Raw genomic sequence first — 24,591 nt, 5'->3', positions numbered from 1 at the left:
GAGCCAAAATTACCTTCTTCCTGGCCACTCAAATGTTTCAATAACTCCCTCAGACTTTACCCAACTTTATACTGACAATCTTGGTACCCCTGTTACCTGAAATACTGGCTTTCGTGGCTGTGTTGCAGGTATACCTTTCATGTGTATGATTCAGCACAGGTCATAGAAACCCCAGCAGTTTCAGGCAGGAAACAGCAATGCTCTCATCTTTAATTTTGTGATTTCATGGTAATGGCACAAAATGAAGACATTTCTATTCAAGTTCTTTCCCCTTTCCTCTTCTCCCTCAAAACTAGATGAGTAAATTGTCATGCTTAGATCAAGAATTGGATTAGGTGTCCTCCAAACCATTGGTCTATGCAGCTTGATACATAACTAAGTAAGGTTAAGTGCAAGTCATGCTCTGTCAAAATGAGGTGTAGTCAATCAGCCAGAGACTGTAGATTGTACTGCAGAACGAGTGACCCCAAACTGTGAGGAAGATCAAACAGTTCCAATTACACAAGCTGAAGTGAAGAGATGACAGTGGGGCTTCTGGCACCTTTTCATGCACCAGATATCCTAATTGTTATAATTTCTGAATACAGTTACCTCAATAAACCCATTCTGCACTGCAACTCTTTGACTCACACCATCAAAATTGTTGAAATTTTGACAATGTTGATAAATGTTGAAATGACAAAGCATCACTGGAACTTGAATTTATGCTGTCTCATTGACTTTCTCAGAGAAGGCTGTACCTCTTGAGAATGACTAATCAGAAAATTAAGAGCAGAGGTGCTCAGTTGAGTGTTTTATCACTGCCAATTGGATGCATCCCTCCAAGAACTCAAACATTTAAGGCATTTTCTTGCATCCTTTGATATCATATCCATATCAGTTAATAGAACAGCCTTTCAGGTCAAATGCATCTAAGCTGACCAAAGAAATCTAAATAGATACATGTTTCATACATGAGCATTAAAACCAGTCAATCTTCAATGCTGTTTCTAGTCCAGGTTCTGGACTTCAAGCAGACTGTTGCAAGATTCACAATCTGGCAATGAAAGCATAGATGGCCTTTGATATTTTTTATGAATTCCAGCAGCAGAAGTAAGCTCAGCTGATGAATAAAAATTTTCACCTTTCTGTCTGAAAGAGAATGTAAACATTTCTACCTTTAATGACACATATTACATCTATGAATACATGAGTTTCTTACTATGTTTTTGTCAGGCTGCAAGAAAATGTGTCAAAATCATATGTTGACTCAAAGATTTCAGCATGTTCAATATTTGTGGTATGTACAGACAGCATTTATTGTGAATGTGGCTTCATCATTAGTATATGACAACTATATTCACAAAAGTGGAAAAATCTTACCAGTTGCATGTTATGCTTTCTATTCTCATCTATAATAGGTAGATAATATGCTACAATTATTTCCCCATGAATTGTATAATTAGTATAATTCAAAGAAGTTACTAAATTATCTACTCTAGAGAGAGAGAGACAAAACTGTTTGTCTAAGGCCCATGCAGAAAATTTCATCAAAATTGTTCCAAATTCTTTGTTTCTTCCTGAAATTGGTTTTCAATTGTATTTCTCCACTTGGCATAGAAAACCACACACATATGCATGAGCAGAGAAGGAGGGCAACAGCTGAGGAATTCTGATATCTATTTTACCTTCCCAGTGCTACTGACTTGTAGAAATTAAATTCTCCACACTTACTGAAATCCAAGAGCACATTAGCTGATGGCAACTATGATCTTTGGTACCAAAATGTAAATCCAGGTTAATTTGAAGGGTTCTGAAAAAGAACCATTACCTAATGTCATCTCCTAACTTTGAACATAAAACCATTAAAACAAAAAATTTTGGAGTTTTTATTAAAATTTGAACATTTACTAATGGCATTGTTTATATCATATAGTTCTGAATAATTTATCACATTCTTCTTCAGATTTATTTCCATACATGTTCTGAGGTGTAGGTTGTTTCACTATAATCAAAAACTTAATATTTTTAACATAAGGATTACAATAGGAATGTATCACAAAGATTCATTGGAGACTTACCTTATTAGAGCACTATGTTAACAGCACCAGATTCTTCAGCTTTCATAGACATTTAAAGAAGAATTATCATGTGTTTCTGACAAGAAGCAGGATGTATGAAAACCCACCCTTTTCCTGGATTCTTGAGAAGAAAGCCCCTTGGTATAGATCTAATTTTAAAATTTAACATAGCCTTTAAAAGGTTGAAACTTACAGAACTTACTTAACTCTTAAGCAGAAGCCTGGAACTCCTCTCCTGTGTCACAGACAGCCTGAGTGCAACTTCTGAATATGTGAAGGTGGTGTTTTGTCATGCTGAACCCCAGCAAGAGATACAGGGATCAGGCACATTTTGTCTTTTGTATAAAATCTCCACTGCACAAGCAGAGCCTGGCACCTCCCTGACATGTAAAGGTGATGCTGAATCTTGCATAATACGAGATATTAGTATGTACAGGAAGGGTTCTACAGTGCTGAGTGTGTAGCCATCATCTTTGTGGCTCTTGTACAGGAAGTTCACAAGTGAATTTTAGCCAGCTAGACACAGGATCTTCCAAACTGGAGGCCTGAACTGTCCCCCATAGATACAGAATTGTCAAAATTAGAGATCCAGGCCTCATTCCACAGGCAATGCTACTGTCACACTTAGGAATGGAATTTACAAAGCCAACATACCAAACAGTAATTACAAAGCTCATCATTGTCCATATTCATTCTGAGAAATTAAAGTTACTTTCTTATATATATATGTCTTAGCCCCTTTTCCTTTTTTGGAAATGAAGGCATTCTCAGCCACATTTCCTCTTCTACTGAAGCTAAGCATCAGTGTCAGCTGCTTATCTTGCAGCAAAACTTCCCCCGAGTAGTGGACACTGCCCTCTTACTCAGCAGTTCACTGACAAAGTGCACTAAACCTGAAGAAGTGAGATCCAAAGTGAGTTCCCCCCTGTGTCTCAGCTACCGCAGTTACAGACCAGGTAAGCCCCACCAGGTTGCAACAATCACCATGGCTGAGTGCCTCAGGAATTCCTTTCAAAGTTCTCTCCCTGTGTGCATTAAAAACAGTCCAATAACATATCGGACATGAAGAGAAGTTCATGCAAGCCTTACAAGGTTGGGTTTAAGGGCATTGAGCTCTCAGACAAGACCTGAGCAGATTAAATATTAGCATTAATTTTCTAGTATGGAATTCCATACCCTAAACTTTTCCAAACTGTGTTTTTGGTTTTGAAAACACACTTGGAAATGCAAAGCAAACACAGTCAAAGTAGCAGTATCTGACAAAGCACTGGCAAAGCAGCCCTGAACATCAGCAAGAGTAAAACCTCCACTTTCACACCTGCATGGGAAGATAGAGATTGCTGCACAAAGGATGAAGGCAGCATTTGTTGGTAAAGCCCTGCCATATTTTAATCTGTCCCTGCTCATCTAAGCCCCTTCAAATCCATGTAGACTCTTCCCATGCAACAGACCTGAGGGAAAAAAGCCATGGAATAAAAAATTTTAAAAGGAATGTGAGGAGAGGACATGTCATGGGCACCAAGTCTGTCACTGGCAAGTGCCATTAGAATGTGGGATCCTCACTGGTGCCATTAGGAGAATGCCTCTAGGTGAAGAGTCCAGGTATTACCTCTGTGTACTTTCTATGCTCCATCTGGTGTTTATATGGATCAGCCAACTCAGAAATCTCACAATCAACTTTTCAGGACTAGTTGTGGAAAGCACTAGCTGTGCTTTTGTTACTGGCTCAATTATCAACAAAATGTTGGCCCCACTATAAATTTAACCTCAACATGTTTTTATAGATCTTTGCTGAATTAATCTTCCTGATAAGGTTTCCTCATTTTATTTCAACATTTCCCTTTACATAAGCCTGGTCTTTTAATTATTATTTTATTGTGCAGGCCATATGTCTCATTTACCAATCAAGCATTCCTCTCTATCCTAAGAAGATCCACTGATTTTTCAGATTAATCTGCTTTTTCACATTTTAAACCTTTTGATGATTTTAATGATGAATTTTTCAGACTTCAACAATTTTGTCACCTTGAATTTTGCTATCAAATCTTTAGATGCCATATTTTTAATTATTCTCTTTGTATTCAATGGCATCTAAATTTTCTCAGGTCAAATAAAAATAAACAGTTACCTGCAAAATAATGCTGAATATAAATGTTCCTACCCAAAGATCATCTACATTCCTGAAAAATGCAATTTTTCAACTCCAACTCCAACTACCAAGTCCAAAATTTGAGGCCTTCCAAACAATACTAATATTACCATATTAATATTAACAGAGAGAAATTAATAAAGCTGTATAGAGAAGCATCCACTCCATTTACACCAAAAGGTATGAATAAGGCTCTCTTGCTCCTATGTTTATAAAAGCAAACTTAAAAGAACAACCAAAGCTGACCAATTATCTGAATAACTTTTAACTCTTTTTCTCTAGAATCCATTTCAATAGCAATGTACTTTTCCTTTTTTGACATGCAGATTATTAAGAACATATAGGATCATTTGAAATCTGCTCCTCCTGCCTTGTTGTTTTAGTTAGAGTATAAAATTGATAATGCAGGTCTCAAGAGACACAGAGAAGAGGCCTGGCATAATTTCAAGAATTTCAAATTTTTAATATGTGAAATGAATACCATTCATCTGCCTGAAACCAAAACCTGAAGAGCAGTACTATGCACTTGAGAGATTGGTATGGATATCAAAGCACTTTGATTAGATCCCATATGAATTAGATTGCTGTGTCATATTTGGAAAATTGCTTTATGGTGTTTTGAAAAAATTTTGTTATATTTGTCAAAGTTCAGGACTAGCTGTCAGGAACTCCAGAATTTAATAACAGCTGACACTGATTCTGTAGATAACCTTGGTAAAACTACCTCAGTATTTTTCTGCAAGTATCTCACCTGGAAAATCTGGACATGGTGTAGATTCTTGCATGTGAGAATAAAGGAGAGTTAGATTTTTGTTTAAGGAATCTTGGAGATTAGCTAAAGTAGACTAAAGCATCTACAGTTATCTGTCTTTCTGCCCTAGAACTATCAAAGGAATCTAAAAAACTTAAACATGCCTTTCAAAAGTAAAACTGAGACAGTCACCTCTGTGAAACAACAGAGTTAAATATTAAAAAGTCAAATTGGGCAGGGTATATTTGCTGCAAACACTGAATATTTTAATTGCATGTGCTTGATTTAAAAAAATGAATAAGAAAAAATTACAGATATTATTTATTTTAAGAAGACTTAAACAACCTAGTGGTATTTGGATTACTTAGACGATCAAATGATGTACCTGTAAAATTTGCATCACTCCAGTGTGTTCAATTACTATGTTGCATAGTAAAAAGATTCAATTTAATAATAGGGTGTGGTTTTTTATTTTTTTTTCAACCCAGGACACTGAAATCAAGACATCTATAAAGGTATAGATGGAGGCACATTTTAGTAAAGTATATTGATGAAACATCTGTGAGGTTTAGGTAAAAATTTCTCTAACCTAAAAATTTCTCTGAACCTGAAAATATTAGGTTCAGAATTTCCACAGACACAAGGGAAAACAAAGATATGAAGAATTATGAGGAAATGTTTATGCCAGAAGGCAAGTTTTTATCCATTCCCAATCAGCAAATATTAGGAAATTCATACTGGACAATCATGTGGAGAGAAAGGCTGATGCTTTTTCCAATTAAAATTTTGTTTAAGTAAAAAAGTGATTTCAAGAATTATGATAATAAAAGTTATTCTAGTAAGAGAAAATTACTCATCACAAGATATAAAGTAAATTAAACCTATTACAATACATATACTTTAGAAACAGGTCCTGAAAAAAAAAAGAAAAAAACTGAAGAGAAAGAATGAAAGGAAAAATAATTTTAAAAATGTATAACCACCCTAAATAGGGTAGCAGAACAGTGCAAACTGAGAGCAGAAAACAACTGGTCACTTGTCAGAATGAAAAGCCCAAATAGGGACCCTAACACGGAGACTTTACATTACATCATTAAATCATTACAACAATCATTTGAGAAGAATCTCCTTTGTCAGTTTTATGAATAGTATAATTCTTAATTCAAGTTAAAGACTTAGAGGTAAATCCTGAAGAAGAAGCAAATCCTTCAAGAAAGGCCTCTGCTCCATACAAAAGCTATCAAAGAGCTTAGTGACAAAATCCTCTGCCCCAGTTGGTCGGACTGCCTGGGCAGCTGGTCTAGCTCAGTTAATGCACCTTGTGAAAGGTAATAGACTTACAGCTGGCTACTTTCCATGTGGATTTTTGATTTTTCTCTTCTAGAGGATTTCATTTATTTGAATATAACATTCAAATAGCTCTGTGTCTCATGACTCAGTGTTTGGCCATTTGGGGATTTTGTTGAACCCAACGTGTTTCCACAGGGGAAGTTCCTTTTATGCAGTTTATGGTTTGTGACCTGACATTAATGTGAAAAACTTACTTCCATTTCATTTCATATAAAATATTATGTGACTGCATCATCATTTTAAATTACCTTGCAACAATTAGGCAGTTCTAGGTCTGCAGATCACTGTCCCTGGCATGCATTAAAAAGTAATAACAATGACCTATTACCTTTGTTTTATAATTTCCTTTCTTTTAAACAATGTTCATCACAACTAAGCAGTTGACTGTTTTCCATATCAGAGTAGCACCTATCTCAAAATATAGATGTTACTACTATGATTTCTACACAGTAAACAATGGATGTTCCTTTGGAAGTTAATCAGAACTGAGACATATATTGATATACATATATATGTCTACTGACACACATAGTAGAACATTCCCTATTCTTCATTTCATATACTGTTCTTTTTATAAAAGTATGTTTTTCAATTATTTTTCTCTCATCATTTATCTGCCCACTTTTCTTTAAACATTTAATTAACACTACTCCAAAGTGTCAAGATAATGTGTTTTTAACCTTCCTTATTTTCTCTTGATTTGCCTAAGAATAGGGCAATTAGTATTTGTTATATGCAGCATGACACTTCTTTCTCCAGCAAACTGATAATTTTTTACTCCTATTTTTCTTGCTAGTGATACTCCTACTGAACTTACTCATTTTTAACCCTATTATTTTCTATTATTCCTCCATTAGAAGCTTTAAAACCGTTTTTCAAAGTAATTTTTTCACTTGATTCATCAGAATTCAGGAACACACATACCTTGCTTAAAGCTTTCTAATTCTTTCAAATTGTCTTCTATTCTGCTTATATTTTTCTTTATTTTTCATCTGTAATAGCTGTATCAAATTACAGCAAAAATTTAACATCTTTATTAACATGTATACAAAATGTATTAACATCTTTATTAACATGGATACAAAATTTTGGAAGATAACCTAAAAGATACTCATTGCTCCTGTCACATGATCCTGCAAAAGGTTGTATTTCACCTCATTTAAATCTGTAGTTTATACACTATTTTTAGCATTGACTTTTTCATATTAAATTTAGCTGCCGTTCATGTAATACTGCAACACAAATACTTAGGAAGCGGTACCAGATGAGTCCTGAATTTTTGTGATGGAAATTCCTATGCTTGAGGTTATCTTGATAGCCTGAAAAGCCTGAAAGCTTTTCCATTTTTCATAACTGAATAGCTTCATAAGTAAAATTTAATCCTAGGTCTTCAATTCCTAGTTACTGATTTCACTTTTTTTCTACTGCAACTGTTCCACTTTGCCAGGAACGTTTAAAGTTTTATTAAAATATGATGCCAGAGAATTCACAACACCTATCATCCAACTGCAAAGAAACAATCAAAGTCTCTTCTGGTTAATACTTCAGTTTATGTGAGGGAAGGATAGAGGAGTGCACTGTGGAGTAAAAGAGACTGGAAACAGGTCTTTGTTTTCCCAAAGGTAATAAAACTTCTGTTCAACTTCTGAAAGTTTCAGGGTCTAGTTCTTGGGATAGCTTCAAGGTTATGAAACTGATTTGAAGGGAGATGTTCCTTGAAGCCCAAAGGAAAGATAAGATTTTAAAGACTTAAGGTACACTATTTCTCATTTTACCAGGGCGATATGCTCACAAATGAGATGCTGTAGCACAAAGTTCAAGCACTTAAGTGTCTTTTGTGGATCTAATCCAAAGTCACTTTTGAAAACAGGATTTAGAGCTTCTGAAACTTTTACCCTGTGTGTCCTGGGGTCACGTGTTGAAATACAAGGAAATAAGTTACCAAGTCACTTGAGCTGCAGTTCCCCCGAGTGGTCAGAGGCTGCTTCTCCTCAGCACAATTATTCAATCAGTGCATTGACTCCACTATAATGTAGCAAAAAGAATTCTCAAGTTCATGTCCATTTTCGAGATCTGAACTTGCATTGAATACTTACTGCCTAGGCAAAGTATGTTTATGTACTTTCTTGTTTTTTATTTTTTTACAGAAATTCCTGATAAAATAAACCGTGCTGAAGCCAAACAACTTGCAATCACCTCAGGGTCAGACAAAACAGAAAGAACAACAAAGAGGTCCAGGATATCAACCATAAGGCGGATATTTGACATGGCAAAACACCGAACAAAGAGGTCATCCTTTTTCTCAACTGGTGTGAAAGTTTGCCCACAAGAATCAGTGAAGCAGATTTTAGCCAGTCACCAAGCTTACTACAGATTAAGAGGTAAGATGATTATTGTAGTATGTACTTCCTCCTTCAAAGTCTTTCCTTTAACTGAGGAAACACAGTAATTTTCCAGAATCTTGTTCTTCACCTTTAGGCAGTGTAAGTGCTATTGACCTTATGCTTTATTTTTACATAGATAATCAAATGTTGCATGTGCATCAGCAGGGTTCAAGATAGACAGTTACCAGAAGAAAATAAAACAATGCACTCAAAGGACTAATGAACTCAGAGTAATTACACAGTGGCTAGTTCTAGCATGGCTGAACATGAAGAACAAATTGTGCTTGCATTAGTGTTGAAAGAAGCACCCTCTTTCTCAAAAGAGCAGGTACCATCATTGCTATGCAAAATCAATAGCACCAGTTTAAGACAAGTATTGGAATCATTAAATGGTCATTGCACAATCGTGTTGGTGTATCTTATAGTTATATTAAGTCTACAGCAGTGTTGGTATACAACAAACACTGAGATAATTGCTAGCAAGTAATGAAAAAAGCTTAGGGAAGAAGAAACATTTCAGACATTTTATTAATAAGAATTCTTCAACCAAGTCAGTCACTTCCCAGCTCTTTTATTTTACTTCCCTTGCCTACAGAAAGCCTATCAAGTTACCATTCCAATTTTTGGTCAAATTTTCTCTCTTTCTTCATCTATCCCTCCCAGTCTTTTATCCTGTTGCTGTTCTATTTTGTATTCAAGAAATGTGTGTATTTGCAGTGCAGCTGGACAGTCCAAAGATAATTCTAAAACCTAGTCAGCATTTCTGGGATAGAAGTATCTAAGGCAACATCTACTCTCTAAATCACCTTTCCTTATCCATTTTTTCCTTTTTATCAGACACCATCCATTCACACTGATCTGTGTAACCTGGCTGCTCATCAGCTCTCTTTTGGGGAACCAACTTGTTCCCTCTGAAATGACACCTGGAGGTTAAGCTTCAAAAATTCTACTCCCATACTGCCTATAGCCAGCAACCACTTGCTACAGGCAGCATGGGAGAACTACACTAAAGTCTGTAGCTATTCCTATACATATAAAAATATTTGATATCCATTGTAGCATCCAATGAGCATTAGACAGAAATCTGGAATGTGTCATAGAGGCTGATATAGAAAGCATTTCTTAAATAGAAATAAATACTCAAAGTCCCTGAAACTTCCTGGTTATATCTCAGATTGGGCTGAAAACAAGCTATCCTGAAACAGACAGGTATCATCAATCTGAACTAAAAAAACTATAACTATGACCCTTTCATTTAAAAATCTGAATATGACAGAACTACCAGCTTTTTGGAGAGCTGGGATATCAGCTGGGATATTGGACTCTATAAGCCTTGTAGAGCAAGAAGGTTTTAACTTAAATGCTCCTTTTCCTCAACAGTGTCCTACACTCACAAAATTTTTTAAGCAGGTGTCATCCAGTTCTTCAACTGAAACTGGAGGACTTCCAAAAAAGCAAGAAACAAACCACACTCTGCAGCTGAATAATTTGCACACACATTCATAAAAAGGTGTTTCTACTCCCTTGAACAATTGCATATTTTCCATTACAATGTCTTTCATCAAAACCTCAAAAAATTTTTCCTTCAAGGAAAGACCAGAACTTCTGGTAAAGATTTCTGCCCTCCCAGTTGAGCGTGAAAATTGATCTGATGAAAATGATAAATGTAAAAAAAAAGAGCTACACTTGAAAATGTGGTGATACAAGAATCATCCTTGAATCTGTAACCACAGTACAATCCTTCATGCAAAGGCAATCTGGTAGCCATGCTGGAGCCTGTACCCATCTGTGGGATGATCTGACCTTCATGTTGTTTTGGATATATACTTTCAGGTTCTTTTCTGTGTCTAAAGTCTAGGAGATGACCTCCCCCCCTTCAAGTTCCATGACACATTCGTAACTGAAAAAGCACTGTGGATCATATCAGTCATCTAGAGAATTTTTCTGCAAGAAAATTTAGACAGTTTTATTCTTTTTTTCCATATATATGCATTCTGTGCTTCCAGGGATGAGCACACAACACAAAACAGCTCAGATGTAGGAGCTCAGACAGTTGCTGTGGGGTTCTTCAGCCTCCTGTGACCTTATACCAACTCTGAAGATACACATCATAGCTTAGGTCACCATAAGGACAGTCTCTTATGTGGGACAAACTGGGAGAACACACTACAATGCCTCCTCAACTGGTCATGTGTCACATTTATCTGGTAACTGGATTACTTATCATCAGATGGTATATCTTTATTCAGCAGTAACTGCTCAGAAAAACAAATGCCAAAGAGTTGCAAGAAAAAGGAGATAGAAAGTAGCTTTAATTGCTAGCTCATAATAAATAAATCTCTTCAAAAGATAGCCTGTTCCTTTTTAATAACCTGACCACATCTGCTCCACATGCAGCTGCTCTACTGGGAGGGCAGGTCGTTCCTGAGGTTTTATTGAGGGGCCCTAACACAGCTAGGTGAGTACATCCCTACAGCAAGTTTAGAGTAAACTTACTGCACTAATTTCAGAGACACCCATATTTTAGATAATGCAGATAATGGACTCACTCTAAGCCAAAGTAGGTATCAAGTACTGAAAAGAAATGTCCCATCACACAGTAATGAGCTTTGCAAAGTAAAGTGCTAAAGGCAACAGCTTTTAAATTACCAGCAAGTTTTGGTTAAAATGGTTTTTTCTGATAAGTTTGAAAATCCCCTTCTCTAAAAGAATTTTTAAACAACATTTTGAAGCAGTGTGTTCCTTCATCTTGAGTGATAGCGTGTAAATGCCAAATCCCTGTTAAAAGGCTTTCAAGTTTACTATTTGGTACAAAGCATCTATCCCCAGGCCCTTTCTTCTTACTCAGTCTGCCAGGAAGCTGTTTGGGAAGCCTTTCGTATTTTTCTGGATCGGATTCCTGATACTTCTGAATATCAGAATTGGGTTACTGCCTGCCAGAGAGAAACCTTTTGCATATTCGACATTGGGAAAAACTTCAGCAATTCCCAAGAGCACCTGGAAATAATTCAGCGGGTAAGGATTACTGGCATCTGTTTAGAAACTGGGAGAGACTTCCAAGTCCCTCCCCACCTGCTTATTTAAGGGCAAAGTATTGCTCAGGAAAAGGAGGGGGCGTGTCTTAGAAGGAAAACATACAAGTGTAGTAAACAAAAGAGCTAACAGGCTCAATGGTTGGACACACCCACTAGTAAAATGCTGTTTTTCTTAATCTTTTTGCAGCGAGTAAAACACAGAACCTTCCAAGAAAGGTAAGTAGCACAAGTAGAACCTTGCCACTTGGTGTTACTGCCTCCCTTGTAAAAATATGTGTAGCTGTGTGTGGATGTGAGCAGATATTCAGATAGCACTGTGGTGTATTTGGTGTGTGCTGTGAGAGATGTGTATACTGGATATATCATAGGACAGAGTAATTGGATCACAATAATGGATATGGCCAAATGGCTGAGTTACCTGTTCATTTCAAAACACCCCTGAATGTTTTCTCAGACTAATGTGAGCATGAAACCCTGACAGAGACAGAGCTTGGCATTAGGCTAGTGTTGATTGACAGTGTGACAAAACTTGCTCTGTAATTCTCAAAACGAAAGTCAGCTTAATAAAAGTTTAGCTGAGAGGCTACTTTAAACAATAACATGAAAACTCTGTCCCTTCACTTTAGATTTCTCCTGTATTTTTATACATCATGATAGTGCTAATTGATGTGATACTTCATTCTGTAAATTCTTTGGAAAAAGTATGCTCCTGGCAATGCTCAGAAGTTGGAGAGTAGCAGGATTAAAGCTACCCTACTGAACTCTGGTTCTCTGTATATAAATACTACAGTGCAGCCAGACAAATCATTGTCCACAACTTCTGATTGATGTTTTTTTCCTTCAAGTTTTCTCTGATTTTCAAGACATTTTCAAGCAAATAATATTTTCCATTCATAGGTTACACTGTCTCCTGATCACAGAGGTCTTATGTATCTTAATTCATTCTGACATGGGAGATCTGACATATTTTTAATAATGTAGGGCCTAATTGAACTCTCCTGGAATCCAAAGGGAGGCCTTTTCATTCATCCTAGTGCAAGCAGCAGCAGCAGCAAAGCATTAAGAGAAGTGACTGATCTCAGAGTTCTTAGGTTCTCTGTGAACAGTTCTGTTTTTACTGTTTTCCCTAGACACAATACTGAAGGTGAATTTAATTCCAGGAAATTTCTTGTATTTTAGTTGGAAATACAGACAGCAATGATTGTGCATGGTTGGACTTCATCTTTACTACTTTGTAGCCTAGAAAATATTTTGTATCTTCTGTAGATGTCTTGTAGAGAAATCAGCCTCCATGTATAGATACAACATACAACTAGTTAACATTGTGAAAACATTTCAAATTATAGTTCTCACCACACAATATATCCAGACGTGGAAAGCCAGTTGTCATTCGTTCATGTTCTTTATTTATGTTATTAAACATCTATGTTGCTCCTGTAGCTCAGGACACCTTTTTGTCTCTGCTACAAGCTTTATGCTGTCTCAGTTAACACCACACTACACATTTGCAGTACCCCTATTTCGTTCATTCATATTTCTCATTTCATATTTCTTTCAGATTTCAGAAGTACTCCATCTGTATGCACTGTAGAAAATTTGAGGAATTATACTTTACTCCCTAATTTCAGGAGAGAAAAATCTCAAAATATCCCTTAGAAGATTCTTATCTAAGAACCTTAATTTTCCCAAAAGCTAAAATATAATAACAATTTGGTTTTAAGGCTATAGAATAATTTCTATTCTAAGTAAAAGAATCTTTAATACATCTATTTATTTTAAAATGTACTTAGAGATAGATGCTATAGCTGTTTTTCAAGCAAGCTAACAGCAGCTATTAAAAATGTATTCAACATGTGGCTGTAAAACTTAAACCAGAAAATAATTATCAACAAAACCAAACCAAATCCTGTGATACATGATGCCTACCATATTCTTGAGTTTTTAGCTGTCCTCCTTGAGGACCATGGTAGGCATTAACCTATGAATATTACATCCAGAAGCAAACACTAACATTCCTGCACCTCAAAATAATCTGGATTCAGGAATCTGATTTTATGCTATAATTATTTGGAAGCATCCTTATGGTATTATAATGCAGGCTGACAACTGAAAAATAAGCCCACCCACTATTTTCTCACACCACACCATATGAAACACACATGGAACATGGAATGTCCATTGGCTCTAAAATGAGAAGAATCCCAAAGCCCTCACTAAACTATCTTGATAGGATGAGAAATAGCAAAGAAGACAAAGGCTGATTTAGGTGATGTACAAGAAGCCTTTCTTCCATTTTAGATAGTGGTCAACCCTTCAATGAGTTCCAAGAGTGAAAAAACCAGACCCAGTGCACTGATTTAATCTCTGTGATCCCATCCCTCTGGTGGCATTAATAAAATCTGTCACAAAACCTCATGAGCAGATTCATGACAGGATTGGTAGTCCTTATGCTGTTCCACTGCCTGTTTAATCAGGTCACAAAATGTTCTATTAGAGATAACTTGTCTCATTTAAACTACGCTTAATACAGGAACCATTTCTCTATGGTTTTGGTTTTTTACCCTTTTGTCATTGCCAGTACAATATGCAGATAATTAAATCACTCATTTCTATTTGATTGATAGGAAAGATGAAATATCAGCAGAGAAAACAGGAGGCAAAAAGGTGGAAGATATTCCCTCCATTTCTACAGGTAAAATCAAATCTGTTTGTTCTGTTTCTGCCTGTTAAATAAAATTGCTAAGGCCAATGATTCTTAGAAGGCTATAACTTAATGAATGTTGTAGAATGCTTCTACAACAGTCAGTGGAGTGAAAATGTTTAAGCAAAATAATCTTTGAGAATATTTTTTTTTAACTTTTTACAACATATTTACTACTCAAATGTTGCATTCAAATTTTGTCTTCAAATGTATGCGTTTACCTAGTTTCAAACCTAGATAATATTGGGTTAATTGTTCTTCAGTTAAAAAATACCATTTAGAATGTCAACTGCTGCATTTTGTTAACCAAAACAAGCAAGCAAGGCAAATAAAGACTGACAAGCAAGAAAGTCAGAGTGGTGCCAAGACCATAAATCGACCAGTTCATTGCAATTAGGCCTGTTGTGTACTTCAGTTCTTTAATGTTAGCATGTTAATAAAATAATGCTAATTCACGCAGTGATAAAAATCTGTAAATATGATAGTTTTGGCTCACGGAGAAACCATCCTGAACATATATTCTTATAAAATATATCAAAATCTTATTGGGAAGGACTTCCAGCATGGTAATTTGGCCTCTAGGTGGAAAACTCTGTCAACATCTCTTGTTACCTTAAATTGAGCCCTAAAGAAAAGTGGCTGTCATAGGGACAAAGATCTCAACTGGCAAAATTAAGCATGATATATGTGATATATGATGTGGCATGACAGGAAATGACCAAATATTATTAACTCATACAATTTCATTGATCATAGTCAGTGCCATTTTTGCCTTCAGTCACACACATGCCACACCACTAATGTTTGACCTGGAAGGAAGGTTGTCTATTGTACAAAATGCAGCAGCTTTACCCACACCCAAGTCATGGCACAGGCTTGTGCTCAAGCACACCCTCCGGAGGGAAAGCTGCTCCAGTGAGCTGACCCCTGACCAACACACCAGGGGGAAGGCTTTTGATGTGCAAACTGTTCTTTCCTGACTTTTCTTTCTGTCCCCCTGCAGGCTCTCCTGGCACCCCCCTCTCTCCGTATGCACCTAATGGCACATTGCTCAATGAAATTTTCAATGACACAAAGACTCCTGTGAAGGTGAGGGCCGCCTGTGTTCCCGCCCACTTTTTCACTCACCTTTTCCTTTTGAGCTCAGCTAACAGGAAAGTGGGGGAAACCTTATAAACAGTGCTTAAAAAGAAGTGCTCCCCTCTATTTCAGCTAGCAGGACTGAAGGGGTTTATTAGCATCTGTTATATACTGGAGTAGGGCATGATGTTTTTTGGGTACATAGTAGAAAGTACAAAAGCATGGCAACCAGCTTTTGGGCAGTTTTCATTCTTTCAAGGAGGGGTCTGTTGCCTATTTTGCACCATTTTGTAACATTACTCTATATTAAATAATGCCAAAAAAGAATAGCTGCTGGGCTTGCCATGACACAGGAGACAGGACTGGGGCTTCCTTGCCTTTTCCTGCCCAGCCAGCTGTCAGAGGCTTCTCCACTGCTGTGTCCTCAGAGCAGCCATGCAGCTGGGCACTGGGGACTGCCCCTCTGCACACCAACAGCAGCTGCTGGAAGAGACACCTCTGAGACAGGGGAGGGATGCTGGGAAGGGCTGTTGTTTTCCCTGTCCTGGCTGCTGTGGTCTCAGCACAGATGTGTGGCCTCACAGTGGAGGGAAAAGCTGCAAATACTGTTGGGAAGCAGCATACAAAATACAACAACTTTTAATAGCAGCAAAGTCAACTGCATAAGAAAGGTGAATCATGGGTAGGGATAATTCCATTTTATTATCAGCAAAAAACAAATACAAACCTCTGAACATGAAACAGCTGTGTGACTTTATAATGATGGAACTAAGCCTTGGTAACAGTCTCTGTGCAAGAAAGGCTTGATTCTCTTCGTCTTCGTTTATACATATCAAAGGCAACTCTCAAGTTACCTCTCAAGTAATAGAAACTTGTTTGCAAAGACAGAAGAATTAAACCAACAGATATACCTAGAAACTTTCACCTTTTGTGGAATGTAGTTCAGAATGTTACATTTTGAGGATGATCTTTAACGGGACCATTTTTACCTATTAAATACTGAATTGTGGAGGGGAAAATAATCTCTTCATTTTATTTCTTCCCTTTTTGTCCTTGCCTTTTCCAGGAGCTGGGAACAAATGCAGTCCCTGAACTGCCTGTGGAGCAAATGGTGGAATTCAGTGTGACTCTCACTGATCAGGAGTACACAGCTGAACTTAGTGACCCCAACTCCCCAGAGTACCAACAACTAGCTGCCAAATTTCAACTACAGGTAGGGATGCTTAGTGAATGCAAAAAATTGTTGACTTTGTACCTTGGCTAAGGTTCATACAATGAAATTATCTTCACCATAAAATAGGATTAGTATGTACTGCCCTCACTTTAAACAGGTCGTTCCTGTTTTCTCAAGACCTTCACATTTCCTTCATGTGTAGTATCAGCTTATCCCCAGATTTAAGCCATCTATTCAACCAGCAAGCTAACAAGCCAACATCTTTGACATCTGTAGAATCCTCAGATAATGGATGAACAGAATAACTTTAGGAATTTTGTTCAGACTTAATCAGGAATTCATGGGCAGCACTTTGTCATAATTTAATTTCTACAATAAACCTAATGAGAAATGTAATATAAACGTTAAAAGTAATTAGCTACTGTTGTCTGAACTATTCTTCAAAGGACATACACTCATTGTGCATTACCAGGGTTTATGTAAGAATTGGAACATCTGTCGTATTTTCATACAGTTAATAATATTAACTGAATGTTCAGCTATCAGTTTAACTGATAGCAGTTAATGACTTGAGGTTCCCAAAAGGTTTTCTTAGTAAAATTAACTAAAGCCTCTCATCAGTTTCATGAGCATTCCTTAGTGGAAGCTATTTCACTTTCCTGGTTCAGTTCCAGATATGTGTAGAAAAATGGTAAAGGATGCATTGGCAGAGCTGGCAAAAAATGGTTTATCTGAAGATTTTCAGTATTACCCTCAGACAGAAGTGCCTGCAGACATTGTGTAGTACACATGTAATGCCTCTTCTATTCAAAACCATACAATTGTACTACTGTTAACATTAGAATTAAAATTGTATGGTTATTCTGTTTGTACAAGACAGTGAAAACTGTTTGATTTCTAAATGATTTGTCAGATAATCTAAACTCTCTTAATATTTCTAAATAATTAACAATTTACAGGTGACTTGAATCACAAAATTATTCATGAACCAAAACTACTGAAAATGAGAAAACCATTTGATTCATATTGTTTTACTTGCTGTGTTATCAAAAAGATTATCCCTTGTTTGCATAGTTACATTACTGAGAAAAGCAATATTAGCAGGTAATACAACAAGTATATGCAAAGCAAATATTGTGTTTAAACTGAGCAATTGTGATACCCAAAAGAGCACAATTGAGACTGTTTCCTAAACCTCTTTCTGAAATATGAAAAATATTGTCTATGTAGTCATCTTGTGATTGTCTTTTAGTCATAGATCTTATGCTGATTTTTTTTAAATGGTTTTCTATAGATGAAAAAAATATTTGAGAAACTTCCAGGATTCAAAGAAATCCGCGTGTTAGGATTCAAGTAAGTAAGAAAATGGGGCTCTCCTTTTTGTTGGCTCTGAGGGTTCTCCTCTTCCTTCTTGTCCTCAAAAAGGAAGAGACCTGTAGAATAGTGGGCTGTGTATTTCTGTGAACAGAAAGCAATTTTATGGGAATATCATAGGGACAATATGACAGGAAGTACAGACATATCCCAAGTGAGACTATGAGGTTTTGAAGTAGCAAAAGTAGCTTTGATTCCCCTGAAGCTTGAAGGACACAATAAATTCTTTGAATTGTTTGTTAACAACCCTGTATTAAGGACTTTTTAAAATGGCAAGATAAAGAGAGTTAGTAGCATGATTAGTTAGGTGACAATTTTTTAGTTGCCCTTCATACCTTGCAGTGAAGGTGCCTTGGCAAGAGAGGATTGCAGGATACCTGTTCACACATATAAAACTTTTTCAGTAGCTCTTTCTCAGGCCTTCCAGACAATTAAAAAAGTTTCACTTTTTCAGTAAATTTGTGTTCTGTCTTGCCATTTCTTTTAGTTTTAGCTTCCTTGTGTGTTTACTACTAACACAACCTCATTTACTCTTTCAGAGAATAGAGAATCTATAGGGGAGGGGGAGGACATTGCATAAAGAATCAAATGAAAAACAAATAATAATAGTAAGAAACTGCAAAAAGGAAAGAAAGAGCAGGGAAAAAAGACAAATTTATGCAGTCTTATGGCACAGATCAGGAACACTCAGTACTTCTAGCAATATTTAATACATGTTGAAGAACACTCATATTGCAATGCAATTTTAGACAAGAACATCCTTCTTCCTAGCATTTCTCTCTGCAAAAATTGCCTGGAAAAAGGAGAGAGAAGAGCAAAATAGTCTGAAAATTAGTTCCTTGTATTTTTATATTGAAATTAATAAAACAAAAAGCTGCCTACTGCAGCACAAGCAGAGAAAATCTATAGTAGCATCTCATAGTTACAACTTGCAATATCTAATCTCATTTAGTTGTGACTCCAGGAGGTCTGGGATCCATTTTACTGTCATATCTTGGACTTAACTGGTATGAAAGAACATTCATCAGGGTGGAAAAATTGGATTGATTCCTAATATCCAGTAATTTAGTTAGCTTTAGGAGTTACAGATCAGCAAAGATGGGTGTTGCTGTCCATTCTCTCCGTGTAGTACTATTGCCATAGTACTACACATTCCACCAGCATTTCCCACAAAGCAATGAAAAAAGACAACATCATAGGTATTCTGTAGAATTCACCAGGGAAAATAACTGAGCATTATGTGTAGAAGGTCAACACAGACATGTCTTCCAGAGGTAATTAATGGTTCAAGTTACCCCTGTGACTACAGTCTGAGTAGACATCATGGGTGTTAACTGTGATCATGGAAAGTACTGCCACAAGTGCCCATTGCCACCACAGAGATTAGCAGTGACAGGGCTCAAACTGCACCATTTCACAATGGAAATAGGAAAGCTGATATTTCAGACTGCCATGGTAAAATAAAAATCCTGTTTCCCGACACAAACCACAGTGACTCCCATTGTTTGGAAGAGAAAAAGTGAACTGATGGAGAGTAGACTGTCAATTTCACACAGAGCTAAAAATTGTAGATGATATGTAGAAGATAAGATGAATTGTCAAAAGATGGTTGTGATGTATGTGACAACGATTTACCAGTAAACATGAATCTTTTTTTTTCTTTCTTTTGCAATCCTTTCTCACATTCTTTATTCTGCGATGAAATGAAGACAGAAGAAGGAGAAAGATGGGTAATCTTTCTGTCATTCATAATTGTTTCATAGACTAATTATAATAATTATAGTTATTAATAACTTTATTATGTACATAGATAAATCATTAAATGTCTTTATCTTGAAGTGACAAAGTGAATTGGTTGTGTTCTAAGTACAAAATCTGCCTAAGTACAAAACCTGTGCTATAAAGTGCCAGGGACACCTTTTACTTTAATCTGAATGTTTCATGTAATCAAATTTTGTCAGGATGTCTCTGAAGAAAAGAAAATCTTTGACCTAAGAAAATTCACATTTATATAACTAAAGATTTATACCAGCTGTATACTGAAAGGGAAAAATAAGTTGGGAAACTTTATATTCAAATTTTCATTTTTGATCTGCTGTTTCCTAGCTGTATTCCCATGTACACAATATTTCCAATAAGTATGTAGAATTTGATTTGTTATCTCCATTATCAAGGCAGATAGAATAGCAAAGAGACCAGTTACTAGCTTGATAAAATGCAGGAAGTTTTTCACTGGTAATACAAACAGCTACAGAGCCTATTGTTGTTGCTCCTTAAAAGTGCTACTGGGGAATAATTTGTCTAGCAGTTTCCCAGAATTTCTCTTTTGCTCATGCTTTAAAAGGAAGAATTTTCTAATGTGTTTCCTGAATTCTTGCAATGTCATATAAATGCAAATGTATTGCACACATGAGATAAAAGTGAAATTCTTCTCTTTATTGTTATTTGACATCGTAAAAAAAGTAACATAGTGGAATAGAAATGTTTACAATGTACTCACTATTTTTCATTTAATTAGGTGAATTTAACATGTGTAAAAAATGGTGTATTAAAAATGGTGAATATTTGAGACTTCTGTTAAACATGAATGTCTAGGGAGAAGCCATACACACCCATTTGCACCGGGAAAAGCTAACTCCCACTGTGAAAAAGTGATTTGCTTGCCACATTAGCTGGCTGTTCTTTGAAAAAGAGCAAAGAAATGTCTCTTGTGATAAGATTTTTGCTTATCTGCAGTTTTATGAACTATCTAATCCCTTTTCATAAGTTCCTGAATAATTAATGTGTGATTATGGGTTCTAATAACCCCAGCGTGCCTTCATAGCTGTTTGAATCAGTAGTCAAGGACTTCAGACTATGTTACCAGTTCTACAGATTTCTGAGTAGTCAGATTAAATCAGATTATGTTAGAAGATTTTTGCAATTATCTTCAGTGTGGGAATTTTTATTAAAAGTTATGCATGGGAAAAAAAGGAGTTAGGTGAAGGAAAAGTAATTTGAAGGTGACAGTTTCATTAGAAAGAAGTAAATTTGCATTACTCTAACAGAATATGTTATGGCTGCAGATTTGTTGGTGTGGAAAATCATTTCTCAGGCAGTGACTGATTTTGCTGCTCTGGGCATTCTCACCTTTCCCCCTTGCAGATCCAGCAGCACAGTAGCAAGATACGTGGTGAACTTTGAGAGAGATGGCTCAGAAACCAAAGGCACAGCAGATGACATCTCAACTATTGGATCTAATAAGGTTGAAAGTGAAAAAATACCAATTTCTCCAGTTGAAGAGAGGGAAATATCAGCAACCAAGCTGACAGTAACAGACCTTCAGCAGCTGGTTGCCACTGCACTCCATGAAGACCAGTCCCTGCCAGTGGACCTTGGAACACTTCAGTTTACTGATGGTCAGTAAAGCAGGTGGCAGGTGCCAGGCATAAACCTGAATCTTGCCTTGCCAAACTGATGCAATTTCAGTAAGGTGTCCTTTGCTTCTCTAACAGATGATTTTCATCTGACATTGTCCATTCTCCTTGGTGTTGAAATAAGTTAAGTTTTATAGTAAAATGTGTCTTTATACAGCCTAACTTGCAACTGTATTAGAATTTTTTTTCTTGGTTTTTTGGGGTTTTTTTGCACATTAAGATCATTAAGAGGAGAAAAATAAAATAAATACTATGAGTATTCACTGTATCATTTTAACTTCCAGTACGGACACTCTTCTTTCTTTAACAAGAAAAAAATTAGATCTGCCTCTAACATCAGATTAGCTTTCTGAAACTCTGTCTTTATTGTAAGCAAGCCATCTAACCTCTCAGCAGCATCAGAGACATTGGCACCTTAAACAGCATTTGATCCCAAGATAAAATCAGTAAAGATGTGTTTCACTCACACACTGAAACACAGAGGGAGTGTAGAAGACAAGCTGGGTGTGAAAAACTCCAGCAGAAGCTGAAGGTCTGCTGTTCAGTAATCCAGCTAATAAATATCCCTTTCTAATTCATCAACCATTTTTTCAAAGCTAGCAAACTACTTTTTGAGAGATGTGTTAAAAAGGGGTAAAAATAATTTGAAATAATTTTTCATATGCATGTTTACTGCAACAACCTCAAAACTCATACTGAATTTTAACTACAGTGTTTCATTTGCAAACAGCAGCATTTTCCTACTAAAAAAAAAAGTTATTCAGTTGAACTAATACTTTCTGTAAGAATAAAGTGTCATATTTTAATGTAGAGGAAAAGTCCCAAGAAAAAAATTTATATAGAACACTTCAATACTAAATTTTTAATCCACTTTCTCCCAGTAGTTAATTCTAATACCCAATTTTAGACAAACAGTTTCCATGCAAGTACTTTTGAGATCTTCTCTGAGAGGTGAAAGGAACAACTTGAGCAAAAAAGCCAAAACACCGACATTGCAATGGTGTGGGTTCAGGCTAAAACTGGAATGACTTGAGGCTTAATGAGCACAATATAATGAGTCATTGTAGTCCATGCAGATTTAACTGAGGGGTTCACACTTCAGATGATTTTAAGCATTCTCCATGGTTCAGCTGTCTACAGACCTATCCCATTTATGCTAAATAAAGCATATGAAGAATAGTGCATATATAGTTTGGTTTTCTTCATAATTGTCTTTTTGAATGGGAATTGATGTTTTTTTTGTCTTTAGATGGATTTTTAAAAGCAATTTTTTGATGGAGAGCATTTTAGTACTGTTTTTTTTTAATTGAGTTTATGTGTTTTGATCAGTTTTCAATGTGCTGGTGCTGAAGTATTCTGTGCTGTCTCTTTCTCTCTTTCTAATACTTTTGATTTTCTTTGCAGAAACTATTATACCACCTAGTGATTTAGACAATGATATCCAAGGTGTGGTCACTATTCCTCTGGCAGGCCCTGATTTGGTAGGTTAATACCATTTTTCATGTTTATTTATTTCTCCAAAGGAAAAGAAATTAAACAGTGTTTAAGAGGCAGATAAACACACAAAAATTTCTTGTGCTGGAATAACATATGTGCCTTTTGTACATTCTGTAAGGATGAATGTTGTGCTGTTTTACTGCAACTGGGATACTGTTTAGAGCATTTACAGGTAAATATTACTGCTTGATTACATTTTCCAGATTTACTTACAAAGCAAGCAGTGTCTCATCAGTTCAGTAGTACATCTTAATGACAAAAAGAGAGCAGTTTACAGGGCTAGTTAAGGTCATCTTTCTTCCACCACTTTTAAAATTACAGGAACTGTGATCAGGATCACATGCCAAACATTTTACACATCCTATGACTTCTTAGCAGCCTTCCTGTATCTGAAGGGGACCTGCAGGGAAGCTGGAGAGGGACTCTGTCAGACAGATCCTGTCAGGATCTGTAGTAACAGGACAAGGAAAATGAACTGAAAGATGGGAAATTTAAGTTAGATATGCAGTAGATGTTCTTTACTGTGAGGGTGGTGAGACACTGGTACAGGTGCCTGGGGAGGTTGAGGATGCCCCATCCCTGGCAGTGTTCCAGGACAGGTTGGATGTGGCATTGAGCAATGTGGTCTAGTGGAAGATGTCACCATGGCAGGGGGGTTGTGACTAGATGAGCTGTAAGACCCCTTCCAACCCAACCCATAATATGATTCCATGTTGACTTAGCTATTTGCTAGCTCATGTGGCTAAAGAAAGATTATTGCCTTTTTAGCAATGAAGCTCAAACATAATAATGAAAGCTGTTTTTTAAAACTTTTTTTAGGAGGAGCTCCCACTAGGTTATCCCAGTCCAGCAACAGTGGATCAAAGAGGAGATGTATTTGTCGATGAATTTACAACTGAAAGCCCTGCTCTAAGTGAAGAAATCAGTATCCCTGAAGAATTCAATAATTTTATTACATCTGAACCTGATTTTCCTACCAAACCCTCCAGAGAACCATTTCAGGACAGATATCCATACACCCAAGGTATTGCTACCGACCACCCAAGTTTCACAGTGCCTTTCAGTGCTCTGGGTAGCACCAGCAGTCCTCCAAAACCCGAGGATTCCTATTTGCCTCCCCCAGCAGATGACTCTGCTGGCCAAGACGCGCTCACGGGTGGCTCTGAGTCTCCAGTGGAGCTGGCCACCACGGGGAGCTTCACCACACCCCATCTCCTGCCTGCCAGAGAGCTGGACAGGGAAGCTGAAGAGAAGCAAGAACTGACTGACACAGCAGAACCTCCTTTCCAGGAAGTCGACCAAGACAGCCTGTCTGGACAAGGTAAGACACAAGAGATTTTTCTGTAAGAGGGAGTAGGAGAGGTGCAGCTGTTGTGACACGTGCAGTCACGTGCCAGAGCAGTAAGCATTCCTTTCCATTGAGACAGAAAATTCTCCTTCACAACCAAAGGTGAAAAATGTACATTTCTGGTGGTCTCTTCAGCAAAATCCTAATGCACCTTAGTTCAAGGTTGTAAAACCCAACAGATGCCAAAGGATAAGGAACACTTAGTACAAAGTATTATGGTAAAATTTCAAAAAGGCAGAGCAAAAAAACATGTCACTGGAAAAAAATAAAAA

At 36.7% G+C, this 24,591-nt stretch overlaps 1 protein-coding gene across 1 annotated transcript in view; it reads left to right on the top strand.

Moving 5' to 3' along the window:
• Positions 1 to 24,591, top strand: part of IMPG1 (interphotoreceptor matrix proteoglycan 1) — a 51,893-nt gene that overhangs the window by 4,193 nt on the left and 23,109 nt on the right. Inside the window, exons 2-12 of the mRNA XM_031057190.1 lie at positions 8,458 to 8,691; positions 11,543 to 11,709; positions 11,917 to 11,945; positions 14,354 to 14,421; positions 15,434 to 15,519; positions 16,577 to 16,723; positions 17,979 to 18,037; positions 19,768 to 19,788; positions 21,203 to 21,456; positions 22,879 to 22,955; positions 23,791 to 24,292. Coding sequence (XP_030913050.1) covers positions 8,458 to 8,691; positions 11,543 to 11,709; positions 11,917 to 11,945; positions 14,354 to 14,421; positions 15,434 to 15,519; positions 16,577 to 16,723; positions 17,979 to 18,037; positions 19,768 to 19,788; positions 21,203 to 21,456; positions 22,879 to 22,955; positions 23,791 to 24,292 — 1,644 coding nt within the window. The remainder of the gene's footprint in view (positions 1 to 8,457; positions 8,692 to 11,542; positions 11,710 to 11,916; positions 11,946 to 14,353; positions 14,422 to 15,433; positions 15,520 to 16,576; positions 16,724 to 17,978; positions 18,038 to 19,767; positions 19,789 to 21,202; positions 21,457 to 22,878; positions 22,956 to 23,790; positions 24,293 to 24,591) is intronic.

Source organism: Geospiza fortis, unplaced genomic scaffold (assembly GCF_000277835.1).
Source record: "Geospiza fortis unplaced genomic scaffold, GeoFor_1.0 scaffold190, whole genome shotgun sequence".
NCBI classification, from domain to species: domain Eukaryota; kingdom Metazoa; phylum Chordata; class Aves; order Passeriformes; family Thraupidae; genus Geospiza; species Geospiza fortis.
This window is presented reverse-complemented; position numbering and strand designations above follow the sequence as displayed.